Raw genomic sequence first — 27,284 nt, 5'->3', positions numbered from 1 at the left:
GCGAGAGATAGCCTAGAAGAGGCTAGATAGGAATGGGCCAGAGCAGTGTTTAAAAGAATACAGTTTCTGTGTAATTATTTTGGGGCATAAGCCAGGCAGCCGGGAGCTGGGTTTTGGGAAGCGGCCCGCAGGTCCTTCAACAAATACTGAAAGTCTTTGACAAAATCCAACACCCAGAAAAGATAAAAGTCCTAGAGATATCTGGGATACAGAAACATGAGTAAATATAATAAAGGCAATTTACAACAAGCCTATAGTCAACATTAAAATAGATAAAAAATTCAACACAATTCCACTAAAATTAGGAATAAAACAAGGCTGTCCACTCTCTCCATATATATTCAATATAGTACAAAGTTCTAGCTAGAGCAATAAGACAGCTAAAGCAGATCAAGGGGATACAAATTGGAAAGGAGGAAATCAAAGTATAGCTACATGCAGATTATATGATAATAAACACAGTGACCCTAGAAATTATACCAGATAACGTACAGCTGATTTACACTAACAGTGAAGCAACTGGATACAAGATCAACCAAAAAAAACAATCAGTTGTTCTTCTATATAAAAAGGACAAACTGGCTGAGAAAGAAATCATGGAAATAACACTTCACAATAGTCATAAATAATATAAATTATCTTGGTACAATGCTAATTAAGCAAATGAAATGACAATAAATTCAAGCCTTTGAAGATGATCCAGAAGATGTAAAGCTCTCCCATGCTCATTGGTAGGATTACCATAGTAAAAGTGGCAATCCTCCCAAAACCAATCTACAGATTTAACACAATCCCCATCACAATTCCAACACAATTCTTTACAGATCATAAAAGAATAACACTCAACTTCACATTGAAAAACAAAACAAAACAAAAAACAGGATAAGCAACCCTGTACAATATAGGAACTTCCAGAATTATCACCATCCCTGATGTCAAGCTCTACTATAGAGCTATAGTAATAACAAATGGATGGTATTGCATAGAAACAAACAGGTGGATCAATGGAATTGAATTGAAGACATAGATCTAAATCCACACATCTATGCAAACCTGATTTCTGACAAAGGAAACAAAATTATACAATGGAAAAAAGAAAGCATCCTCAACAAATGATGCTAGTTTAACTGGTTGTCAGCTTGCAGAAGTATGTAAATCTATCAAATCTATCATCCTGCACAAAACTCAAGTCCAATCGGATCAAACACCTCAAGAAACCTGATAGAAGAAAAAGTGGAAAATAGCATTGTATGCATTTGTACAGGAGACAGCTTTCTGAGCAGAACACCAATAGTGCAGACCCTAATATCAACAATTAACAAATAGAATCTTCGTGAAACTGAAAAGCTTCTATAAGGCAAAGGGCACTGTCAACAGAACAAAATGGAAACCTACAAAACAAAAAAGATTTTCACAAATCTTTTATCTGAAAGACAGTTAATATCCAAAATATATAAAGTACTCACGAAACTAGACATCAACAAACCAATAATCCAATCACAAGTGAGGTACAGGGCTAAACAGAGAATTCTCAACAGAAGCATTTCAAATGACCTAGAATCACTTAAAGAAATGGTCAACAACCTTGGCCATCAGAGAAACGCAAAACAAAACTACTTTGAGATTCCATTATATACATTTCAGAATGGCTAAGATCAAAAAACACAAGGGACAGCTTATGCTGGAGAGAAACTGGAGCAAGGGGAATATTCCTCCATTTCTGGGGGAAGTGCAAATTTGTATAGCCGCTATGGAAGTCAAGATGGATATTCCTCAGAAATTGGGAATCAATCTAACCTCAAAAGCCAGCTTAAACACTCCGTGGAATATATCCATCGCATACAAAGACACCTGCTTCACTATGTTCATAGCAGCTGTATTTGTAAGAATCAGACACCAGAAACAACGTAGAAGTCCCTCATATGAAGAATGGATAATGTGGCACATTTACATAATGGAGGATTACTCAGTTCTTATAAAAAGAAGTTATGAAATTTACAGACAAATGGATAGAACTAGTGAAAATCATTCTGAGTGAGACCACTTATACTCAAAAGACAAACATGGTATGCACTCAATTATAAGTGGTTATTATCTTAAAAGAAAATGATAATCAGGCTACAATCTACACACCCAGAGAGGCTAAATAACAAGGAGGGCCCAAGTGAGGAATGTCCTGGGAAAGGGAAATAGAATAGATTTTGGGGGTAGATTGGAGATAGGTATGGATGGGAACAGGATGGATTAGGTGGGGGATGTGGAGGAATAGAGTGCTTGGATAGATGACTGGAATTGGGGAGGGCATTTCAGAGGCAAGGTAGAAAACTAGTGCATAGGAAACTCCCAAGAATCTAGTAGAGTGACCCTAGCAAGACTACTAATAAAGGGGGAAATGGAACCTGAATGAGCCATCTTCTGTAACCAGGCAGGCTTCTGTTGGAAGGACTGGGATACCACCCAAGCCAAAAAAAAAAAAAAAAAACCCTTCTACATACAATTACTCCTGCCTGCAAGGTGTGCTGGGGTAAAGGTTGTACAAAGCTTGTGAGATTAGCCATTCATTGACTGGTTCAAATTAAAACCCATGCCACAAAGGTAAGTTCATGCCTGACACTATCTGTAGGGCCAGGAGCCAGAGACTGGATAGCCCTGACACTATAGGATAGGACCAAACATGATTGGCATAAAAGAAAAAGGCAATCAATGAAATTATTCCTAATGATACTCTGCTGTACTTGTAGACCAGATTTTATCATAATTGTTATCCGAGAGGCTTCATCCAACAATGATGGGAGTGGATGCAGGGACCCACAGCCAAACAACAAGCAGAGTTTAGGGAATGCTGAAGGAGGAGGTGAGGAAGGAATTAGTAGCCAGAGGGTTCAAGACAGCCTAACAAAAGACAGTCCACAGAATTAACTAACCAGTGCTCAGGAACTCACAGAGCCTCAACTATCAGGGAGTCGGTAATGGCCTGACCTGTGTCTTCTGTATTTATGTTATGTTTGTGTAGCTTGATGTTCCTGTGGGACTCTAACAGTGGGAATGGGGATTTTCTCTGACTCTTTTGCTTGCTTTTGGGAACCTTTTCCTCTTAGTGAACTGCCTCATTTATCCTTGGGATGTGCTTAGTTTTATGATAATTGACATGCCATGTTTGGTTGATATCTGTTGGAGGCCATTTTTTTTAAAGGAACAGAGGAGGAGTGGATCTGGAGGGAAGGGTGTGTGGGGGAGAGAGATAATGGATGGCAAGGAGAGAAGAGAGGGAAAACCACAGTCAGGAATCAATATATGAGAGAAAAATAAATTTTTAAAAATTATAGTACTTTGGTTAGTTTCCCGGTTTTACCAGCAACTTCAATTTGTTAAGAGATGAGACAAGTAAAAAGCAGTGTGTCAAGCAGAGACAAGGAAACCTTTTTCTTTACACCACAAAGGCCCTAGCAGAAATAGAAAGACAGCTATGGTAATTGAATCCCAGGGGTGAAGGTGATGTGGGATTATAATACAAAATGCACAATGAGTCAAGTGTCCTAAAAAACCTTGGGAAACTCTGTGTAGACTGGAGGTTCCAGTAGTCAGAGGTGATTAGAGGAGAAACATGACATTGCAGAATCCTTATGAGCCAATAAGCAGTCAATCAGCAGACATCCAGAAGCTTCCTTTACTCAGAATGCCCTAGAACTCTGACTATGGTAATACCAAGGAATTTCCCTGTGAAAAAACGTATGACTATCCCAACACATTAAGAAGAGGCCCTGTAAGAACAGGACATGACTCCATGCTTTTGTGTTCCTTATTCAACCCTACTCAACAGTCAATAGACAAACAAGAAGTATACTTCTGGAACATAATGAAAGATGCTTAGTTATTTGTCAAAACAGAGTTTTTTATTACTTTTACCATAAACTGGTATGGTAGTTAGACTAAGAATGGCCTCTAGAGGTTCACATATTAGAATGCTTGACCACCATGGGGAGGCACTACTTGAGAGGAATTAAGAAATGTGACCATTTCGAAGGAAATATGTCATTGGGGGTGAGCTTTGTCCTTTCAAAAGCCCAAGGAAGCTTCATTCACCCTGCCCCACCATTCTTCCTGCTACCTCTGAATCCAGATGTAGAACTCTCAGCTATGATGTCTGACTGTGTGCCACCATGCTTCCTCCCAAAGGTACTAAATTTTGAGACTATAAGCAAGCTCCAATTATATCTTTTCTTTTATAAAGATTGCCATAGTCATAGTGTCTCTTCAAAGAATTGGACACTAACTACGACAAGTAATTTGGATTTTTCTTATTTATTTCTTATTTCCCATTTTTTCCAGACATGGTCGTACTATATAAGATAGTTCTGGTTGGCAATGAACTTACAATTTTCCTGTATCAGTTCCCTAAATACTAAGACTAAAGGCATATGCAATTTCATTTAGTGTCTTTTGGTTTGTTTAAAGTAGTTTTCAATAAGTTATATATATTCTATAGCAAACTCCAAAAATTCAAAAAGGCCAAAGCTTGCCTATGTGCCATTATACATCTCCTTCTGTTTCTGCCTTCGGTAGAAGCACAGCATTATGGGTAAATTTTCGGGAATGTTCTAAGTCAATGACTTCACTGGCAATACTACATTCCTTTGCACATTGGACAACCTTTAGCAAGAACTGCCATTTAACTTCATAGCCAGAAAATACATGTTTTCATAGCTCTAAAGTCATTTCTTCTGTTTGTTGCCTGGTAAAAGGTCATGAATATGAAATGGCTAAATCCTAAATATGCACAGGAATGCACAAGTTATTTTTATCAAGTAAGCCAACCCAATCATTCACTGCATGGTCCTGCAAACATATTTCTAAACTACAGTGCCAGCATGTTGTGTAATTAGTATGTGTGCAGTGGTAAGGATTGCCACCATTGCATAGATCTGAGGTAAAAACCACATCTATTGGCCATGTGGCTTTCTAGCAGTGGAGGCATGAGAAGCTCAACTTGAAAATAATTTAAAGGAGCATGAAGTTAGTGGTGAGCATGTGATATCTCTTTCATAGGCAGGTGGGACAAGGAGGAGGCTTGTGGAAGTCAGTTTTTGCTCACTACAGGAAAATAGCAAAAGCTTGTGTGTGGGGTCTTGTGCTTTTGGAGATCTCAGTCTTTAATTGAATGGATTCATGGCCTCAGGGATTTTTGATAACTAAGTATTTCATGGCAGGAGCAATTTCGGTAAAGTCATCTATTTCACAGGCAGAGAAGGACAGCAAACAAAGAGGACAGGAACCTACAACCTCCTCCATGAACATACTCCCAGTGACCTAAAGACCGTCCATTAGACCCACCTTTCTTCCCAGCACAGTATTTTTAATTATTGTTTGAAAATTTCACACTTTGTATTTTGATCTTGTCCCCTCCTCCACCTCCTGTTGGTACCCTTCCAATGTTCTCCTCCCAATTCCATAACCTCTTTTTTCTTAAGTGACCTAGTCAGTCTAATTAGTACTGCCCCTGTAGGCATGGGTGTGGTAGGCCCTACCTATGAAAGATTGTGCTACTTTCACAATTACCACATCAGAAAAAAGAACCTTTAACACACAAGCCTCTGAGAATTTAGGAAGGAATAAGTCCGTACTGTGTGTGGGTTTGTGTGCCCTCATTCTCGTGTATATGTGACCTGTGCATGTTGGTACTCCTAGTGGTCAGAAGAGGGTAGTAGGTCCCTTGGAACCAGGGTGAAGCACTATTTAGATGCTTCTGATGGAACCTGGATCCTCTGTAAAAGGAGCAAATGCTCTTAACCAGTGAACCATTGAAACTCTCTTAGTTTAGTGTCAAATTCAAACTGCAGAGCACAGAGTTTGAATAAAGCTGTGAACACTGACCATGGCTAAGTAGCTTACATAAGTTCTGCATATGGATTAAGTCTCCACATATTTTTTGGCCTGTATTATCCCAGGGCTTCTTGAAGGCAGAATCCAGGTCTTGCTCATAGCTACATTATCAATATCTAATTCACAGTAGATGATCAATGAGAACCAGTGGAGGTATTAGGCATTAACTTATATCAAGCAGAAAGTATGATTTTTTTTCATGTCAGAAAAGTTCTGTTTTCAGACTGTTGATGAGATCCTGTAGTCCTCTTCTACCAACTGTGCAAGGATTATCCCTGTCTCTGTGTCCCCAGTTGAAGAAGGGAAAGCCATGTTGTTTTCATTTGAGCACCCTATTTACAGTATGTCCTTTTTTAAGGGTTCTTGCAAGCCTTCTATGTGCCCAAAAACTTTTAGGCAACTTTCTCTTTCTCTTCCCTTAGTTTACCTTTGTTAACATAGAAGAAAAAATTCCTAGGGATTTTAGGACTGATGAAACTTTTTAAGTGTCTTAAAACTTTGTAAAGTCCACTTTCTAACAGCAATATTTTGTGCTCATTAAAACTTGGAGAGAGCTAGAATGAATAGTCAATGTCCCATGCAATTAAGTAACAAATCTGCCCAAATTAGTCATCAGCTTGAGTGACAAGCCATTTCAAAGGTTTCTCTTTTCAAGTATGTAGAGGAAAACAAAATCAAAATTAGCAGAACAACTTCAATGTTCAAGAGGACTTTCTCTTTAAAGGCATCTTCTATAAAATTTGTGTCTGTCTCATGCAAGATTAAAGGGGCTTTCTGCTCAATTGGAAGAACTGGGTCTTCATGGCCTTGTGGATTTACTAATCAGCTCCAGAGAGCTTCTAAATATGGCAAAGCAGAAATGTTTGTTCCAATTTTGTATTCAGTGGCATGGAATGCAAACCAAATAAGCACAATGCCAAATGGTGACACCTTTGCAGAAGGAATGAAAAGAAGCAGCTGAAACAGCTTCGCCAATTCCCAGATAAGTGCTTGTAGCTGTGCTTCTGCAAACATTGCTGCCACAATATCTGACTCTTAAAAACTATCATATCTTCAAATAACACCATTAAAGACTGAGATGTGAGAGACACAGATCAGAGAAGACAGCTTTCCAGCCCAATGCATATTCTCATAAGAAGATATCTTATTTGAGAATAAATATTAAATTACTTCTAGTTCATTCTACTAGGCTGCATTATGGACAGATTTTGATGAAAATCCTTATTACCCAAATATGCTTGTATCATTTGTTTGGATTAGGAATACATTTCTAAGTATTAGAAATAAATCAGGAACATTTTCTGAAAGGCCATTAGCTTTTCTCCGGCAGCCCAAAGCTGCAGAGTTAACACTCAGTGTTGTGGACACAATTTTGGCTTTAAATATTATCTCTTCTCAGTGGGAAAAATTTATTTATTTGAATAAAGAAGAAACATCCTTTTCCCCTCAGCTTGGGTGCTTCTGAAGAGAGCTACTATTTAAACCTACAACTAGTTTCAGAGTAAGATGAAAAGATTTGTGTTGTTCTCCAGCTAGGTAGAGGGACAGTAGAGAGACCCAAGGTGAACAGAACTTTCTCTAAGTACATCAAAAAAATCAGGAAAAAACACTACATCATTAAATGGACTAAATGAACTTAGAAATCTTCATTATCCTAGCACTATAAGTCATCACTGAAAGACTATGTGTAATCCTATTAGCCTATATTTTAATCTATTGATGTGGTTGCTATGGAAAAAGGAGAATATGGCCACTGTTTATCCTAGAGTAGGCATAAATCTGGGCTCTAGACATGCAATTCAGGATTTTATTTCATCACTAAACTCCTAACATTTTGAAAGCCTATGAATAGTGGGGATATGGCTCATGACCCCTTCATGACATTTCATGACCTTTTAGAAATTACACAGTAGATGATAAGTAAGAAATGGCACCACAAGACAAGAAAGCAGAATTAAAGTCAGTACAGCTCTGAATTCTGTCATTTGTTCTTTAAAATCCAAGAGAACAGGGTGACATAGGAATGAAGACTTCTATTTTAAGTACTGAGAATTGAAGCCAAACCATCTGACTGGCTTGTAGTTCCTAACCAATTTAAGGTTTGATTTTAAGATCCGTTTTATTCTGATAACAGACATACAACCTGTAGGGCTAGAGAATTTAGATATAGAGGAAAAGCCAGGCACACATGGATCTCCCTGGAATGGATAAAAAGAATAGATTTTATGGGTGGACTGGGGAAGGTTGAGGACAGGAATGAGAGGATCAGGTGGTAAGGGTGAGGAAAAGTAGAGTTGAGAGATAGAATGTGGGAAGAGACATATGGAACTAAGGAGAGACAATGTGGAAACCGAGTATAGTGGAAACACCCTAAAATATATGATTGCAATCTTAATAAGGTCTCTAATAGCTCCACATACAGAATACCACCTGGCCATCTCCTATCAGCAAATAAGGCATCTAATACCGGGACTAGTTCTATTCAATTGATTTGTTAGCCAAGGTTGTCCCATGGATATACCCCAAAATCTCAAGCTGTTGCCAAGACAATAGATTTCTTCTGAAAACTGACAGCAGGGTCCCATTGCCAACCACAACACCTACACAATTCATTAAACATGGAAAAGTTGAGCTTGTGCCTACATGGAGCCTTCACCCGGCTACCAAAAGAGAAAAGTAAATACCAACCCAACCACAAAACCTTTGACCTACAATCTGTCCTGCAAGCAAGGTATGCTAAGGCAATGATAAAATAAAGATTGTGGAAATAACACACCAATACCTAATTTGACTTAAGGTCCATGCCACAAGATGGAACTCCATACTTAACACTACTTGGGTGACTAAGAACCCGAGATGAGATAACCCAGAGACCTAGGGTAAATCCAAAAACTACTGATCTAAAAATAGGAGAAAAACATCAATAAAAAGCATCAATAAAAGTGGTATTCTGTTGTACTCATACATAGATCAGTGCCTTATTCAGTTTTATCATCAAAGAAGCTTCGTCTTGCAGTAGATGAGAACAGAGACCCATAGCCAGACAACATGTAGAGAGAGAATCCTTTAAACACAAAGCTTTAAATGGAATGTCTCCATCAAATGCCTTCCTCCTGAATCCCACTGAAGAGGAGTCAGCAAGATGGAAAGAACCAGAGGGGATGGAGGACACTAGCAGAACAAAGCCCTCCGAATCAACTCAACAAGGCTCATGAGAACTCGCAGAGACTGAAACAGCAAGCACAATGACTAAATGGATCTGTACCAGGTCCTCTGTATATGTACTATAACCTTCAGCTTAGTAATTCTAATGGGACTCCTTGAGCATGTGAAGAAGTCAGTCTCTGATTCTTGAGCCTGCTCATGAGGCTCTCTTCCTTCTGTTTGGTTGCTTTATCTGGTCTTGTTGTAATGATTTTGTTTTATTTTGCTAAATTTCATTTTGTCAAAAAATAAGTGGAAAGCTAAAAACCTATTTATTTTATTCTACTGTGTGTGTGCAGGAGCACATGCGTGTATATACATGTGAGTAATCCAGAAGAGGCCATTGGATCACCAGAAGCTTGAAATTTGTTGCACTACACACTGGATTCTGCTCCAATGCCAGAGCAGCAAGCACTGTCAATGATTGAGCCATCTCTGCCCAGCTTTCCAGCCCTTAAATATTAGCAGTTTTTGCCTGCTGACTCCAGCAGCCCTCACTGCAAACCAGCTAAATGAAGCAGCTTGTGCTGTCTGCTTTCCCTTTGTCCTTTCTTTTTCCTAGTCCCCTACCTTTGACCCTTCTGCTCTCATCTATTTGCATTCAGATCTCTACCTCAGGATCTGCTACTCTATGAAGTCAAATTAAAATACTCTGCAGCAATCCTGTGCTGATTCCTTTAACTCTACATCCATTCCAGCAGAAGTGTGCTGCATATGGAGGCTTTCTTCATTACACCCACCCCTTAGATTTCCCTACAGAAGACTGCACACAAAAGACCCCAGAAGCTGCTCATGTGTGACCATGCAGCTGGAGTATGGATATGGACACCACTATATGACTTAGATGCACAGAGGCTGAAGTCCAGAGTCTGTGACCTCTTGACACTGTTGTAGTTAACAAAAATAGAGCAAGTCAGAGATCAAATACAGTGTGTGCTAGGGAGAAATCAACAGTCACTGGCTATTTTTGTCTTCTTCCTTCACCACTTCTAGTCCAAGGGCAGAACAAGATCTAAATGAGCCGGAGTATCTGGTGGCACTTTCTAAATAGAAATATCTCTCTGATTCACTAAGGAAAATAAAAGGAAGAGGAATAGCTGCAGTGGTCAGCACAGGCTGCTCTTCCCAAGAGAACAGTCCTATACAGGGACATGAGGAACAAGTCCTGCTAAAATTCAAATGAAATTCTTCCAGCCATCCTCTAGTTTCTCAGCAGAAGACACCAAGGGTCCTTTCTCTGTCTTTTCCCAAAAGGACACCTGTCCAGGCCCCAAGTTAAAATCTTAGAATCCCTAGGTGTTGTGCCTGGATAAATACACATTTATTCCTTCTTGAGACATTTTAATACACAAAGTGGAAATGAGGACCACACAATTGGAACATAAAAATAATAACCTCGTGTGAATTCAGAGAATTCTTAGAAAAAGTCAAGGTGCCCCCAAATCTTTCAAACCACACAGGTATGGTTGGCTTGTATTTTTGACTATCATTGCACAGAATGATCACATGTTTGAGTAGCAAGTGGGTCCTGATGGTGTTCACTAACTCTTGATGTCTACACATCAAGGTGGACCTGCATGTTGTAGATGCTGACTTGGGGCAGAAACCTTTTCTGTGTGTTTATCTCATGAACTCCGCTGACGGCAGCTGAGGGACTCACACTCCATTTGCAATCACTTCTCAGAGCATGGGGTCTAAACTTCAGTGTCGCCTGCATAGCACTGGCCCTTCTCAGTGGTGACACTTCCATCAGTAACATAAAACGAAGGCATGAACAACGATGATGCCATCTACTATGTTCATTGACAGAACCCGGCTTATCATTTTAGGGTAAGCCAGAATTTTAGGGTAAGGTTGATCTTGGCAATCACCTAAGGTTTGAGAGAAAAGCTCATGTGTTTAAGTATGTATGAACAAATAAAAAGAATTATATGCACATATACACATATGTATATGTTAGCATGTATGCAAATATCTCACATATGCAAACAAAAAGAGAGCAATTTGATGGAGCCATAACTGGAAGGCCAGTTGTACCCTGATCCTTTATATTTCGGTTTGCTTCTTTCTGATTTACAAAGTTTGAAAAGATAAAGATAACTCACTAAAAATGCTTAAGTAAGAGAAAAAGGCTTGAATCGTTGTTCTGCCAGTTTGGCCCATGATCTTCTCTGTGCCCAGTCAAAATAATAATGTCTCCCTGGTCTACATAGTAAAATCTCTGAAGTAGACTTGCACACATCACACTGATTTGGCTCAGACATTGATATTAACCGCAGAAAACATGATAATAACTGTGCCTGGGCAGCAGCAATACTAACTGGATTGAGTTGCAAAGGTTCTCAACCTGTTGGTTTGGCCCCATTTGAGAGACACATATTCAATATTTACATTGTGATTCATAACAATAGCAAAATTACAATTATGAAGGAGCATCAATATAAGTTTGTGGTTGGGGGTCACCACAATATGAGGAACTGTAGTAAAGGGTCAGCGTATTAGGAAGATTAAGAACCACTGGAATAGAGGCTTCATATGGAAGCAAGTGTATAGTAATAGAGAAACAATGATGGAAATTACATAAATACTAAACATATTCTGAAATGACATTTTACTTTATTTCTTGATGCTTCCCACGTACACACACGCACACACACCTACACCCACACAAAAGCACACATACTCTTGACCTCAAGCTATGGAAACCTTCCCTTGTCCCCACGTAAATGATATTTTGCCTGTCGTTTTTATGTTTTACTGGCTGGTGGATTCCATGTAATAATTGCCAGTTTTCTGTTACTGCTGGTTCCCCTGCTGCAAACGAGCTAATCTGTTCAGAGGAAGATAATTGCAGAGCAGTTGAGATAAAAAGGAAAGGCCTGCATCTCACCGCTGTTGTGAGCCTCCAGCTGCGAGGCAGAGTTCACAGCCACCTTGCATAGTGAACAGTAAAGCAGCCTCTTTGCCTTTTCTTCCTCAGTCTCTGTGGAGGGACTTGAGCTGTTGCCAGTGGCTGCCACCACTGTGGGGCTTTTCTCCGGTTTAGAGATCTCGGTTGTTACAGTGTTGTTCTTGCGCATTTCCACATTTGTCGTTGATATCACTGTTGTCTCTGTGGTACTGTCTGTATTCGAGACAGAACAGGAGAAAGAGTTAGGAAATCATGGCAGCATCTCTCTCTACTCAGAAACACATCACTAATGTAATAATCTACTAAGAATGATAACAGTATGTAGCCAGAATGGTTTGACATCCTGACATCCATCACAAATGATCACAATTAATTTCACACTTTAATATATGTTAGATGATCCCTCAAAACATACACAAGTACAATTAGAAACTAACCTTTTGCCCCAGAATAGGCACAACACAAATTTCTCTGAACACACTGCCTCCCTAGAGGAACTGTGATAGTAAGTATCCTTCTTTATACACACGTTTCAATGCCAATAGTTTTTAAGATAAAGATACAGAATGCATGCTCTTCACTGCTTTCCTTTTTCTTAGTTCCTGTCTTCCTATCTTCCTAATACATGCATTTCTTTATTTCAGTAGTAGTATAAATCCTTTGGTACACACTCAGGAAAAAGTTTACAGGATGTTAGTGTCACAATTGTTGTGTTCAGTTCAGCAACTCATTGAAATCATGGCTGTATTCATAAAGAATTCTAGCTCAGTACCCGGTACCAAAATCACTGATATAAAAAATAAGTGAAATTCTAGTCTGAATATTTATTAAAGGCTTGCTCTGTTTCAGCATGTGTGCAGGAAATTCATGGCAGGTGTAGTCAATCAAAGACACTACTCTCAAGGCATCCCAGGCTTGTCATACCACGTTAGTATTTCAAGAAGTTGACGACCATGAAAGTCTTGATGTATTGTAACCCAACAACCCTCTCATTCCAAGTTCTGATACTAAATCTCGAGAGATCAACCTTTGAAGTGCAACCACCTCACCCTAACTTCCCTCAGAGACACACTAAATTCCCTGAATAGATGCCAATCAGCATATCAATAATGTTCATCATACCATATGATTGTTTACAAATAAAATCTGTTCTTGGGTACTACCTAAGCTCATATGTCTTCTGCCTCTCAGCTGATGCTTAGCCTCCCTAATACTCTCAGCCTACCTCTCCAGCTGCTTTTAGTTTGCTTTTCCACAAGTCATCATAGACTTCCATGGTCACTGTTTCATGCCATACTGAAAAGTCTGAAGATAAATGCATTTGTCAGTGGGTATAAGGGACAGTGATCTGTTTGTAATGGTGTATGGTATGGGTAAATATATATGATGTGTGTGCATGTGTGTGTGTGTGATGTGAACCTGCATATACACCAGGATGACAGGTGTTGTTCCTTAGGTGCCAACACCCTTGTTTTTGGAGACAGGTTTTCACTGCTCTGAAGCTTCTCAAGTAAATAAGACCGGTTGGACAAGGAACCCCAGTGACCTGCTCATCTCTGCTTCTACACCAGTGCAACTACAAATATGTGGCACCATTATCAGCTATTTTATGTACGTTCTGGGGGTCAACCTCAGGTCCTCATGCTTGCACCGCAGGCACCTGACAGACTGGGCTGGACGTCAGCCCTCTGTAGCTCATATTGTGATGTATTTACTTAGATGTAGGACTATGGACTGAGGCTGTTTGTCAGTTACAAGATGAAAAATGGGCTTTTCTTAGGGCTGTTCTATAAAAAGATGCATCTGGATCTAGTTTCCTTTAACTGACATTCACACCCTTTAGTCAGTTATTTAGCAATAAGTCTCTTCCAGTGGAAGGGAACTATTCCCCAATTAGTTATATATTTTTAAAGGGTCATCTGTGAATTAGTACCTCATGGGCAAAGAAAAACAAAATCATTCTAACTTTTGCTTCTGAATACAGGTAGGCATTCTTTCTTTTTTCTTCTAATTTGTATTTATGTGTATATATGGTGTGTGTGTGTGTGTGTGTGTGTGTGTGTGTGTGTGTGTGTGTATTTATGTGTGTGTTTGTTTGTGCCCCACATGTATGCATACACCTGTGGAGGCCAGACTAGAGGATTGGATTCCCTGGAGCTGGAATTGTAAGTGGCTCTGAACTTTCAGACCTGAATGAGGGGAACTAAGTTTGATTTCTCTGCCTGTGCAGTAATTGCCCTGACCCACGGAACATCTCTCCAGTCCCAAGATGTCCATCTTCTGATTAGCTTTCACTAGCCCAATAAATTCCCATTATTGAAAACCAGATAATAGCTCCAAAATGTCTTTAAGAGTCTAGAAGTAGCAAAAAACCAGTAGCTTTCAGATAGGTCTACAACTGTTCAGTTTACCAACAAACAAAAATGATTTAAAACACTTGTCTCTAAAATTATCACCAGCATTGAGTTTACCAAGGGTTTATATTATAAAATGAATTTTATGTACTTCTCAAACCATTTCATTTTGCCTTTTCTTGAGCTACAGACATCAGAAATCTCCAGAATTTAAGGAAATGATACAGGGCCTCACAGTAGGACAGAGTGAAGCAGGGTAAAATACTTCATGAAATGTATAAATTGGAAATTTAATAAAAGAGGGAGATATTAATGGCAATCTTTGCCATGACTGTGATTGTCCATGGTAAGATCACAAGCAGTTCTGAGCTACAATCACTGAATTTTCTTTGCGTTCAACTCTATGGGGAATGAGGATTGTAACTACCATACTTTCAACCCACTGTGTCAGTACAGTGAAGTCAGAATGCATTGGTGTAGACATGTATTTCAGGAGATGACCATGGGAAAGATTTCCCTGGTAATATCCTCCTTCTAAGAGCACTTCCTATGGACCAGTATATTTCTTTTTATATATTGATCTAAAAAGGGTACACAACACAGACCGTATTAATCCTAAAACAATGTTCTTATTTACAGTCAGATTTGTAATTTAAAAAATGCAAGCCATGGCTCTTCCAATCCCCCCCCCATAACTGTACTAGTCTGTTCTCCTGAATCTAGAGGGCAGTGCTCATTTATCCCTGCTGTGGAATAATGTTCTTGTACCTTGTAAAGATTTGCCACTCATATTGGTTTACTAAAATGCTAATTGGCCAATATCCAGGCAGGAAGTATAGGCAGGGCAACCAGAGTAGGAGAATTCTGGGAAGAGGAAGGGTTCAGTCTGCAGTTACCACCTAGGCACAGAGGAAGCAAGATGAACATGCTGCACTAAGAAAAGGTACCAAGCCACGTGGTTAAACATACATAAGACTTATGGGTTAATTTAAGTCATAAGAGCTAGTCAGTAATAAACCTGAGGTAATCGCCCAAACGGTTTATTATTAACATAAGTCTCTGTGTGTTTCTTTGGAACTGACTGGTTGCAGGACCAGGTGGGATGGAAACCTCCAACTACATATTCCAAAAACACTGTAAGGTGACAAGTGCCAGGCTCTGTGCTTAGGACTTAGTAAAGCCTTCACACCTGATGGAGACTCCTCACTTGAAACAGTATCTGGGAATTCATCACTAAATGTTTAACTTCCAACTATTTTGACTACATAGTTGAGAATGTGTTTGTTGTTTAAGCTTACAAAAATTGATAAAGACACAAAACTATATTTTTATAATTTTAAATTTAATGTGTAGATCTTGGGTTCATAAGGGAAGACTCCTATTCATTTATAAAAAGACACTTGTTTTCTCTTGTTTTTGTTTTTCTCCAGTAAAGGGACATTTACTCAAATCAATAAATTAACCTAAAATTATACTGCATTAAGAGAAAATTGACTAGTCTATATTTGGTAATAAAATCAGCATAAAAGTTTTTTTACAACATGATACATTAAATCACCAATTATACGTAATTCTTATTTACCCATTAAAAGAATGTTCATCTCTGGTGATAGCTCAGTGAGTAAAGGCATGTCTCACCAAGCCTGAGAACCCATGTTAAATCTCTGTGTCCCGTACAATTTAAGGACAGAACTATATCTCTCTGGTTGTCCTCTGACCTATATATGTGTGCCATGACATCACACAGACAGGAAAAAAGACAGGCAGACAAATGTGCAGAATGACAGGGACACACAAACACACACACACACACACACACACACACACACACACACACACAGACACACACACAGAAATGTAATAGAACGGAGAGAACATTATTCAAGGCGGAACAGTTCCCCAGCACACCAAGTGGCGAGATCCACCCGAGGTCCTTTATCCTTGAAATCCACAGTCCCCATTGAGTCTCAGAAAATAAACTAAAAGTCCGAGGCACCCCATTTACTTCCCAATCAGTGATCTTCTATACTATCAAGGTTGTAATGGCAAAGGATGTCTTAGAAATTGTATCAGTGCAGGATGTTCAAGGAGACATGATGACTGAGAGACAAGATACAGTAGTGATTCAAACAAACAACCTCTCTCCCACACCCAGTGCTCCATAAGTCAGAATGAGACAGAAGCTTTAGGAAATTGCTCATCAATGTGAGTTCATTAATTTTAAGGAACAAATCACAGCAGCACTGTGAAATACTGATAAGGGGAATTTGGTAAAGAGCCTGGAGGGTTGGTGCTATTTTCTAACATCTATTTCTAAATCTAAATTTAAAATTCAAGTCTATTAAATGCAAGGAAGAGGACTTGCCAACAAAAGTGCAGTACAATCAGAGGCACATCCAGAGCTATAGAACCCAGTTCTCAGTTTGGAGACAAGTTAACTTCAGGACATTTTCTGCGGTCAAGCTGTGCTCTCAAGTGGAAACTCAGACTTGGTATTTCATAGCCTACTTCTAAATTTGAGCCTGTCATTGTACTCTGGAATGACTCATGCCTTTAAACTCCATTTCATCAACATTTCATATTAAGCAGTTAACTTCAGCATTAAGACACTGTGGGTAGCAAGGTCGTTAAATATAGGTCATGCGCTTAGTGGTGGAAGGGACACACTCAAAACTTCAAACACTAAACTCTCACAAACCTAGCTTGGCACCTGCTCTGTTCATTTCTGTGCTGATATTTTGCACAACCCAGGCACTTGATAAATACTTATGGAAAGAAGTGAAGGAAAGAACACGATTGAGCACGGTGAGCCACTTTTCAATGCATTTGTAGGGACTAACTAATCCAACTCATAAAAGCCTAAAAGATGCATATCATTCTTGTACCCAGCTTCTCAAAGAAATTGGGGCCTTGAAAACTGTTGGAAATTCCAATTCACAGATCAGTAGCAGGGTAGCACATTGGTCTGAATTCAGACTGTTTCAGTGGCACTGAGCCGACATTCATTTCTTTATTGACAAAATTGTGTATTGCAAAAGATTTCTAGTGAGTCATGATTCACCTTGAAATCTAAAAGATAGTATCTCAAACCTTTGATGTGAAATGCAAGTAGTCTAAGTTAATCCCATAGTTTAAGTTAATCGTGACTGTCTAATTGTGCTTTTATGCACTGCTCAAACCCACTCAGACAAAGAGAGAAAGAGGAAAAGTTACATCTGTCAAATCACACAGGTAAGAATCAGTTTACTGACTCTATAGTTCGGAAACCTGCATGTGACCAAACTAGGCCCTCTGCACGTAGGTGACATCTGTGTAGCCTGGACTGTTTGGGGGACCTCAATCAGTGGGACCAGGATTTATTCCTGGTACATGAGATATTTTAGGGAGCTCATTCCCTATAATGCCTTGCTTAGCTTCGATGCAGTGGGAAGAGTCTCGGTCCTGCCTCAACTGAAAGTGCCAAGTTTTGTTGACTCTCCATAGGAAACTTTACCCTCTCTGAGGAGTGGAAGACAGGATGGCTTGGGGGTGTTGAGGAGAGAGGAACTGTGTTTGGTATGCAAAATGAATAAAACTTTTTTTTAAAAAAAAAAATCAGAGTCAAGAAATCATGGTTTCTTTCCACCACAAAATACAGAGAATGCGGGATAATGATTCACTCTTCCCAGTGTTCCCCAAAGGCTGTTCAAATTTCTTTGCACTGTTCAGCCAGTGTCTCTAGTAACAATATATGTGACAGGAAGCTGAAAGTAATGGGTGCGGTTCAGGCAGAAGAAAAATGGTATGAGTTTATATTGCTATGCTCTATTTCTGCCAGGGCCCCACAGCAAATATTCATTAATGCTACTGTCATCGTTTGGCTCTGCCATCCAAACAGGTTGTTGATACTTTGTGGAGTGGGCTTTAGTTGAAAATGAAAGGATCTATGTCAGGATTCATTTGCAGTCCTGTCTTCTATAAAAAACCATCCTAAATACGTTTTTTTTTTTAAAAAAATCTACAAAGCACTGCTCTCAACTTGAATTCTGTATAACAAAGCAGAGCAGACAAACTATTCAGATGTATTAGCCTGGGGACTTCAGAACTTCAGAACTAGAACCAAGTGTGGAAACATATCTGGGTCCCACCAGGTTCCTTAGAGGTACCAGGGATCAATGCTGTGACACTCAGGTCATCATTACGTTGTCCTGTGGACAGAGGAATCTGAATTGCATGTATTGTTCCTTTCTTCCTCATGAGAATTTCGTTCCCAGACTCGCCGACAGATAAAAACTGAAATGCTTGAATATGCTGACAAAATGAATTATAGGTTGCAGAAAGCTCTAGGTTCAATCCGGCACTGCTTAAAAGTGGCCTCCCATGGAACACAGCTATAACCCCAATACTGGGAAAGTTCAATATCATTCTTTTTATTTAGAAAGTGTTAAGGCTGCCTAGTTAGATATATGGGACACTATTTAAGAAATGAAAGGAACAAAGTGAGAGAGGGATGAGAGAGAAAAAGAGAATGAGAGAGAGGTGAGTGGAGAGAGAGAGAGAGAGAGAGAGAGAGAGAGAGAGAGAGAGAGAGAGAGAGAGATTTCATGACTAGAACAATAAACCCCACCGAAGAGCTGTTGGCAGTCTATGGCTGCTGAGGAAGGACAGTCAATAATTTGATGAGTGTTTCCTAATAGGTTGACCATATTTCAGTAATGTGTACATGGGCAGACTAATTGGACCCAATGATTATTAAAGACAAACCAAAAAACACCCATGAATTTGAGAGGGAAATGTGGCAGGGGTATAAGAATAGAAGACTTGAAGTAGGTATGAATAAAAATATATTGTGACCATGTATAAATTTCTCAAGGAATAAATAAAAATGCACTAAACAGAATCAGGCAAGGGAGAATGAAGCAAGGTTATTATGACTTTTAAGTCACCTTGTATGAGGTAGTGGGACACTGTCGCCAAATTAAAATAATAGAATAAAAGGTCTGTAACCAGGGAGCTAATGGTGGGGCTTCTGAGAAATAGAGAGAATGAAGGAGATTTGAACCAGGCAGAGGGGCGAGGCTGTAGCTCTCACAAGCTTCAAAGAAACAGGTCTCATCAGAACCTGCCCAGCGTCTTTCAGGGAAGTTAAGAGAATCCACTCATTGGTCAAGCACAGCTGAGATCTATTTTGCATCTTCACACTGGACAACTTTGAAATATCTTTGGCATTTCACAGGATCACACTAATCTGAACTGGGATTTCACCCAGTAAAAGGAGACTACACTGTCTACGGAAATGTTCCCTTCCACACGACAGCAGCCAATAAGTCAATGGAAGAAGCTAAGTTGAAAACGAGGGAAGTAAGCCAACTGTGCAGTGTTAAGGGTATGCACAGCTTCGCCTGATGTTTTGGCTAAAGTCTCAAATGTAAGTTACATGTAAATATTCTAAACCATAAATGACAATGCCTCTATTAACATACGTGTTAAAATTCTAAGTTGGCCACAGGCTGTATGGTCTGGGCCACACACTGCTAGTGTTGGAAGGCACTCTGGTACGCAGAGCTGCTCATGGTTACCACAGTTAAGGTACAGTCATGGGGCTTTATTGAGGCTCCTTTCAGAATACAAGGACAGATTTGCTTATTAAAAACTATTACGGCATTTACTTCTTTTTAATTTTTTTCCCTTTTTAAAAACATTTTCTTGTTTTCATATCCTAATCAATGTTTCTCCTACCTTGCTTTTCCAAGTGTCCCCCTTCTCTCCCCTACCGATCCCATCCACTCTTCCTCCACTGCTTCTCCTCAGATACAGGCCGGCATCCCATGGATATCAGCCAAGCTGCAGTGAGACCAGGTACTCCCTACTCCACTAAGGTTAGATGATCCAATCTAGTAGGAGGAAAGGGTCCCAAAATCAAGCAACAGAGTCAGAGACAACCTCTGCTGTCACCGCTAGGAGCCCCACACAAAGACCAAGTTGCACAACTCTAGCATATATGCAGAGGGCATAGGTCAGTCCCATGCAGGTTCCCTGGATGTTGGTTCAGACTCTGTGAGCCCCTGTAATCCAGGTTACTTGATTCTGTGAGTTTTCTTGTGGTGCCCTTGACCCTCTGGCTTCTGCAATCCTTCCTCCCTCTCTTCAGCAGGTTTCCCTGAGCTCTAACTCTTGGTTGGCTGGGGGTCTCTGCATCTGTTTCCATCAATTGCTGGATGCAGCCTCTCTGATGACACTTGGGCTAGGCACTAATCTATGAGTACTGAAGAATATAATTAGGAATCATTTCATTGGTTGTTTACTTTCTTTGCCTATCATGTTTGGGTCTATCTCAGGTCTCTGGGGTATCCAGGCTCTGGGCCCTGGCTTTCAGCAGGGATCTCCCTCTCAGGGTATAAGTCTCCAGCTGGGCCAGACACCGGTTGGTCAGTTCTGCAATTTCTGTGCCATCTTTACCCCAGCACATCTTGCAGACAGGACAAAATGTGGCTGAATTGGCACCCTAGTCCTTCCCCTGAAAGCCTTGCATGGTTATAGGATGGTTCAGGCTCAGGATCTTCCATTACTTACCTGGGGTCATCCTCATCAATTCCTGGCACTTTCCATTGCTCTGGGTTTCTATTCATCCCAGGGATGCCCCATGACATTTGCTTTATTACAGATAATTTTTCCTCTCTCCTTTCTTTGGAATCAGAAGGAATAATGCCTAGGGTGAAAGCCTTCGTGAACCTTCCTACCTCTCTTAATTCTCTGGCATCCTCTGGGTTGATAATAGAAAGACAAGCCATGTAGGAGGACTTCATCACATCAGAATTACAGCTTCTTAGAGTTAACGATGGCGCTTTTCTTCATATGGTTCCTGTTTCAATATACCACAGTTAGCCCTGAATCTGATAGATAAGTGATGATGTCATCAGATATGTGACGTTAGCCTTATCTCAGCCTTTCAAAGGATGCATTTCTATCTTTGTCAAGGGCTCAACCAAAAGCTGAGCAACAGTATACAACAGCACACCTGTGGCCTCCTGAACTCAATTCCTACCTTTATTCATTTTCTCCAAATACTTGGAAAACACTTTGATTGTTTACTTCATTGGTTCCCACAGTATGTCACTGAAACGGGCACAGTGTCAGAAACATTCAAGAATCAAGCATAATGGTGCTTCTGAAATTCATAATTCTGGAACTTCCCTTGGCCTCATGACCAGGGGACCATTTTAGAAAGAGAGGTTTTAAATTTCACTGCCCAGTCTCTGATTCAGTATGGACTGATGGGAGCCTGAATGTTTGCATTTGTAACAAATCACCAAGAATTACTGCAGCTGTGAGAAGCATACTTCAAAACCGCCGTGGATATAACCGCCAGTCAGTTTCTGGCTCAGAATGATTGGTGTCAGCTGTGAAGTTAAATACCACTTAAACAGCAAGTCATATACTTAAGAAAAGAAAATTAAAAATCAAGTGGCTTAGTGTCTCTCTTTTCCTGTGGCTGAGGAAGTTCTGGGACATGTGCAAAAATGGGACTCTCTGTGTGTCCCAAGAAAGCCAGGACAAGTCAAACACTGATGAAAGCCATTTCAGAAAAGTAGAAAACATACAAACAGACAAACATAGAGCTGGAGATTATGGCTCAAGAGTTAAGAGCACTTGCTGTTCTTATAGAGGAAAAAGTTCAGTTCTAAGCACACATATCAGGCTGCCAATAACTCCAGATGCAGGGTCTAATACCTCCTCTGGACTCTGTATGTATGCCCCAATGTATGCTTGTATGCATACATATATGTGTGTGCACACATATGCAAACATCCATATATGTGGATTTATATACATAAAAATCAAAATAAATGTTTAAAAAGAACAAGAAACAGCAATAACAAATGCAGCTAGCTGTATGAATGTTTCTGCAAGTGAACATGTACACAGGCATAATGTATGCATAATGTATGTATAATGTATGCATAATGATCCCAAGCACATCATGTGCATTTCTATCATGAGAGGCAGGTTTCGAAATAATTGTTATAATCAAGGATATAAGAAGACGCATTCAGATATCTGATGTAGAGCTCAATCCCAAACCATCTTACATACAACTGTAAGACCAACTTTTTTTTTTTAACAGAAAAGGGGTCTCATCTCTAATTAGAGTTTGTATTTCTAAGAATTTTTTCCCTCTTAGAGGTCTCCTTATAAATCCAGTTGTTTCATCCCCTCTGAAAGTAAATTAAAGCAATGTAAATTAATCATTAGTCAGGCTCAGTCTATCTGGGTGGATCCAGTCACTGTACCCGGAACTAATAAGCACCAAGATAAATGTGTGCATCTTGTCAGACAATATTCTGAAAACTATTAAGGGAAAGAACAAGAGGAAAAACAAACAAAAATGGTGTGTTACAAAGCTAATTTAAGCAACTGAATGCAGTCTTAAGGTTTTATTACTGTGAAGAGACACCATGACCACAGAAACTCTTATAAAGGAAAACATTTAATTGGGGCTGCATTTCAGTTCAGAGGTTCAGCTCATGATTATCATGGCTGGACACATGGCATCACTCAGGCAGACATGGTGCTGCAGAGACAGTTGACAGCTCTACGTCCAGATCGGCAGGCAGAAGAGAATGAGAATGGATCAGGCTTGAGAATCTGAAACCTCAAAACTCATGCCCAGTGACACATTTCCTCCAAGAAGGCCACATCTCCTGATAGTGTCATCCCTTATGAACCTATGGGGGCCATTTTCACTCAAGCTGCCTGTCTCAGTTAGGGTTTCTATTGCTGTGAAGAGACAGTATGACCACAGCCACTTTCATAAGGGGAAAAAATTAATTAGGACTGACCAGAGGTTCAGAGTTCATTACCATAATGGTGGGACGAGACGTGGTGCTGGAGAAGGAGCTGCTACATGTTTTATACAGGCAACAGGATGTAGACTGTGGCACTAGGAGTGGCTTGAGCATAGGAGACTGCAAAGCCTAACCCCACAGTGACACGCTTCCTGTAACAAGGCCACACCTCCTAATAAGCCACTCCCTTTGTCGGCCATTTTCTTTCGAACTACTACATCACCACAGACGACATGAGATTAGAAAGATATCTTTTTAAGCCTCTTAGATAATATCTTTCCCTAAGTAGCACAAAAGAAAAAATCAGTAGTTTTTTTCTATAGTTTCTCATGTTTCCAAAGCTTTCAAAGGTTAAAAAATATGTAAGTACTGTATGTGGTAGTAAGCCTATATATTGAAAGCCTTGATTCCATATCTGGCAAGCAGTCAAGGTTTGATTTTGCAGTTAGTGGCTGAGGTAGTGATCTGCTTAGAACATATAGCAAGAGCCTTTTCCCTCTGACTGAGTGCTCTAGTATTGTAGGAGGGGCTGCTTGTTCATCTCAGCCACCCCAGAATAATCACACAGAAACTGTATTAATTAAATCACCGCTTGGCCCATTAGCTCTAACTTCTTATTGCCTAACTCTTACATCTTAGTTTAACCCATTTCTATTAATCTGTATATTGCCACATGGCAGTGGTTTACTGGCTAAGTTTCTGCAGCATTTCTTACTCTGGCAGCAGATCCATAGCGTCTCCCTGACTCTGCTTTCTTCCTCCCAGAATTGTTCTGTCTTCCCCACCTACCTAAGTTCTGACCTATCAACAGGCCAGGGCAATTTCTTTATTCATTAACCAATGAAAGCTGCACATGGACAAAAGGACCTCCCACACCACTCTAGGGAAGAAATTAGAAAGGATCTTTTGTCCTTAACTTCTATTGTAGCTATATATCTGTTAAGAATTATAGCACAGGGGACCATGAAGTTGGAAATATTTGCTGATTGAAATGGAACAAAAAATGAATGAGCTCTTGCCTATTTATATTTCTGATATGTAGAGGATATATGGAGAAGTTAGAAGGTCATCATGTCAAGTTACTGAGAATATAGATCATTGGTCTAGGATTCTATTGGGCAGAACATAACAGTGAAGAAAATAACAAGTTCTCATAATCGACAAGTGCCTGATGAAATACTTAGTACGGATATAATTTAGAACATTATCCCATCTGGTTATAGGCATTTTAGTACCTGTAGAGATTACTCACATTTTCCACTATAGTGCTAGAGAATTTCATGGATTAACTAGAAAGAACCTATTTTAATTATCAGAAAGAAGCCACAGTGTAACCAAGGAGTTTACACCACAGTCTATTATGCAGACATACAGAGTAAAGGTCTCTTTAATTTCAGGCTACTAGGAAAAGGATTTCCAGGGAGGTAATTCCATTAGAGAAATGATAGGATACTTATAAAGAGGTGGAAGAAACAAGATAAGGAAAGGCCTTTCATAAAGATGAAGCGAATACTCATTTTTATAGAAACATTATCTACAATTGCATATGGTCTTTTCAACTGAAAACTAAAACTAGCAATTTATTATTACTTTTCGCCTTGAGATATGAGGGAGAAAGAAGTCACCATACAACTACCTGACAGAATTTCTCCCTTCAAAGTTGTTGCCTTCTTACAATGTTAGCCATGACAATTTTTAAAGATCAGAACACCCATAAAATAATAGAGAAAATATACAAGTTAAAATACAACAGGAGAAAGCTAAATCTACTATTTCTCAGAAGAATGAAAGCAGAAAGATTCCTAGAACTTCCTGGAAAATCATGGAACAGTGGCATGGAGCCCATATTCCCAAAAAGGATGAAGGAAAATTTTCTACAGAAATCATATAGGCACAATTTCATGAAATTCCAGGTATAGTATTACATTTCCTATTATCCTCATTAACTATAATGCAGTTATTGAACTTCCAAACTATAAAATTCTTTTTTATAATTTCTCAAAATAGTCATTATATCTCCAGTTCAGCAAGAAACTTCATTAAACAAAGCCAAATAATTACTCTTTAATTTTTTCCCAAATTGTGAAACTGTTCTCTCTCTCTCTCTCTCTCTCTCTCTCTCTCTCTCTCTCTCTCTCTCTCTCTCTCTGTCATAGCTTTGGAGCCTGTCCTGGAACCAGCTCTTATATACCAGGCTGGCCTCGAACTCACAGAAATCTGCTTGCCTCTGCCTCCTGAGCTCTGAGATTAAAGGTGTGTGCCACTGCCATCCAGCCTGTTCTGACTCTCTATAGGCTTCACTTAAAAGTATTCATCTGTGAATAGTTCAAACCTAATTGTTTACATATACTATATTTAGTTTAATAATGTAAAATATTTTAGAGGCAGAACTGTGTTCATAAAATCATTGTGTTTGAGAGTTAACTTCAAAGGACACATGTGAGCTTTTGGATAACCCTAGTGGCTAGTTCCATCCTGCAGAATGTTAAATATTTTTACAGCCACAAAAGGGCAGAAATAGGTTCCCATGTGTCCTAAATTTGCAAGAGATGCTGATATTTTTTCTTTTATTTTAGGAGGCAAAACATCCATCTAATTAGAGATCTTCTTGTACAGACAGAAGATCTAGACTCTATCATTAGTTTAAGTAAATTAATATTTAATAAAATTAACATTAAAATAACATACAAGACAACTCTCGCAACTTAGGAGTCAGCATTTTCATTAAGACCCATATATCTTTTGTAATTTCTTGTTTTGATTTCGGTTTTTGTCGTCATAGCCAATCTTAATTTTGCTTTCTTCATTCCCCCAAGAGATGTATGTATGCTTTATTATTATGCCCATGGAATTGAGTTAATTATCACCAGAATAAGATTTCACCAATTTGTTCTGCATTTAAATATGCCTGAAATAAACTACTCGGGGTCACAGTCTCAAAGTTTGAACTAACACTGGCTACTTAGTTATGTTGAACTGAACTATTTTCTTGCCTTCCAGAGATCATTACATTACCCGCCATGGTGGTCACAGAAACTCCGAAGCCAGGAAGGAGACTGATTCACTGGTTTAACTGTGGTGAAACTGTGAATACAGCAGTGAGTAGGAAGCCCCAGAACCCTGCATCTCCTCCTGCGAGGCCTGTCTTGTTTTCTTCCCACCAGCCTGAGTGCCCAGGGGACGATGGCACCTTACCTTCTTCTCCCTCTGGCAGACCCAGTCAAGTATCTGTTGGTTCTTTTTCAACTTTCTAACTGAGTTATTTCATAAGAGAAACAAAAATGGATCTGAGGACACATATATCTTATGGGCATCCCCACTAGTTTGTCGATTTTCGAGACCAGGGTGGCCTCAAACTTAACATCTTTCTGCTAGCCTTAGTTTCCCTAGTACAAGGTGTGCATCAACCAGTTTGGCAAACTCTGTTTTTATTTATTAATTTTTTTTTTGGTTTTTCGAGACAGGGTTTCTCTGTGGTTTTGGAGCCTGTCCTGGAACTAGATCTTGTAGACCAGGCTGGTCTCGAACTCACAGAGATTCGCCTGCCTCTGCCTCCCAAGTGCTGGGATTAGGCAAACTCTGTTTTAATTATTGATATTGTTGTTACTTTTAATGAAAGACCAATTATGAATAATAAAGTAATTGCTAGTACCTTGATTATGTCGACTTGCCTTATAGAACATTTGCTAAAAGCAGTTTCATTTTGGGGTTATGGAAGATGCACTTCTGGTGAGTTCTGCTTTCTGTACAGCTGTTATGAAGGCATCATAGTCTGGAATTGCTTCCCTAGCAATGGAAAAGCCTTCCCATGCAGTGTTACATTCTTTGTCCTCTCTAACATGCTTTTCGTGCCTGAAGAGGAAGTCAGTCCAGGAACACTAGCACTCCAGGCTTGGAAGGGTGTAGTCAAACATCTCAGTGTGTCAGGTGAAGAACACAGCCAAGCCTTGTATTTGTAAGTGTTCTGCCAAGCAATCAAGATCACAGCCAAGTCCCAACAGCCAATCCATGGGGTTGAGGAGACAAGGCAGAGCCAGGAGGCAGGCTGCTCTAGAAGAAACAGGGCCTAGGGTATTTGAGGACATGGTTTAAGTACACATTAGGCAGAAA

The 27,284-nt window shown here is 39.6% G+C and overlaps 1 protein-coding gene across 4 annotated transcripts in view; it reads right to left on the bottom strand.

Annotated features, from left to right (window-relative positions):
- Znf385d (zinc finger protein 385D) overlaps nucleotides 1-27,284 on the bottom strand; it is an 899,443-nt gene that overhangs the window by 13,337 nt on the left and 858,822 nt on the right. For all 4 annotated transcript variants that reach the window (XM_075988657.1, XM_075988660.1, XM_075988658.1 and 1 more), the window contains one exon: nucleotides 11,975-12,208. In XM_075988657.1, coding sequence (XP_075844772.1) covers nucleotides 11,975-12,208 — 234 coding nt within the window. The remainder of the gene's footprint in view (nucleotides 1-11,974; nucleotides 12,209-27,284) is intronic.

The sequence above is a fragment of the Microtus pennsylvanicus genome, chromosome 10 (genome assembly GCF_037038515.1).
Source record: "Microtus pennsylvanicus isolate mMicPen1 chromosome 10, mMicPen1.hap1, whole genome shotgun sequence".
NCBI classification, from domain to species: Eukaryota; Metazoa; Chordata; class Mammalia; order Rodentia; family Cricetidae; genus Microtus; species Microtus pennsylvanicus.
The sequence above is the reverse complement of the archived record's forward strand: the minus strand, read 5'-3'. Positions and strand labels throughout refer to the sequence as shown.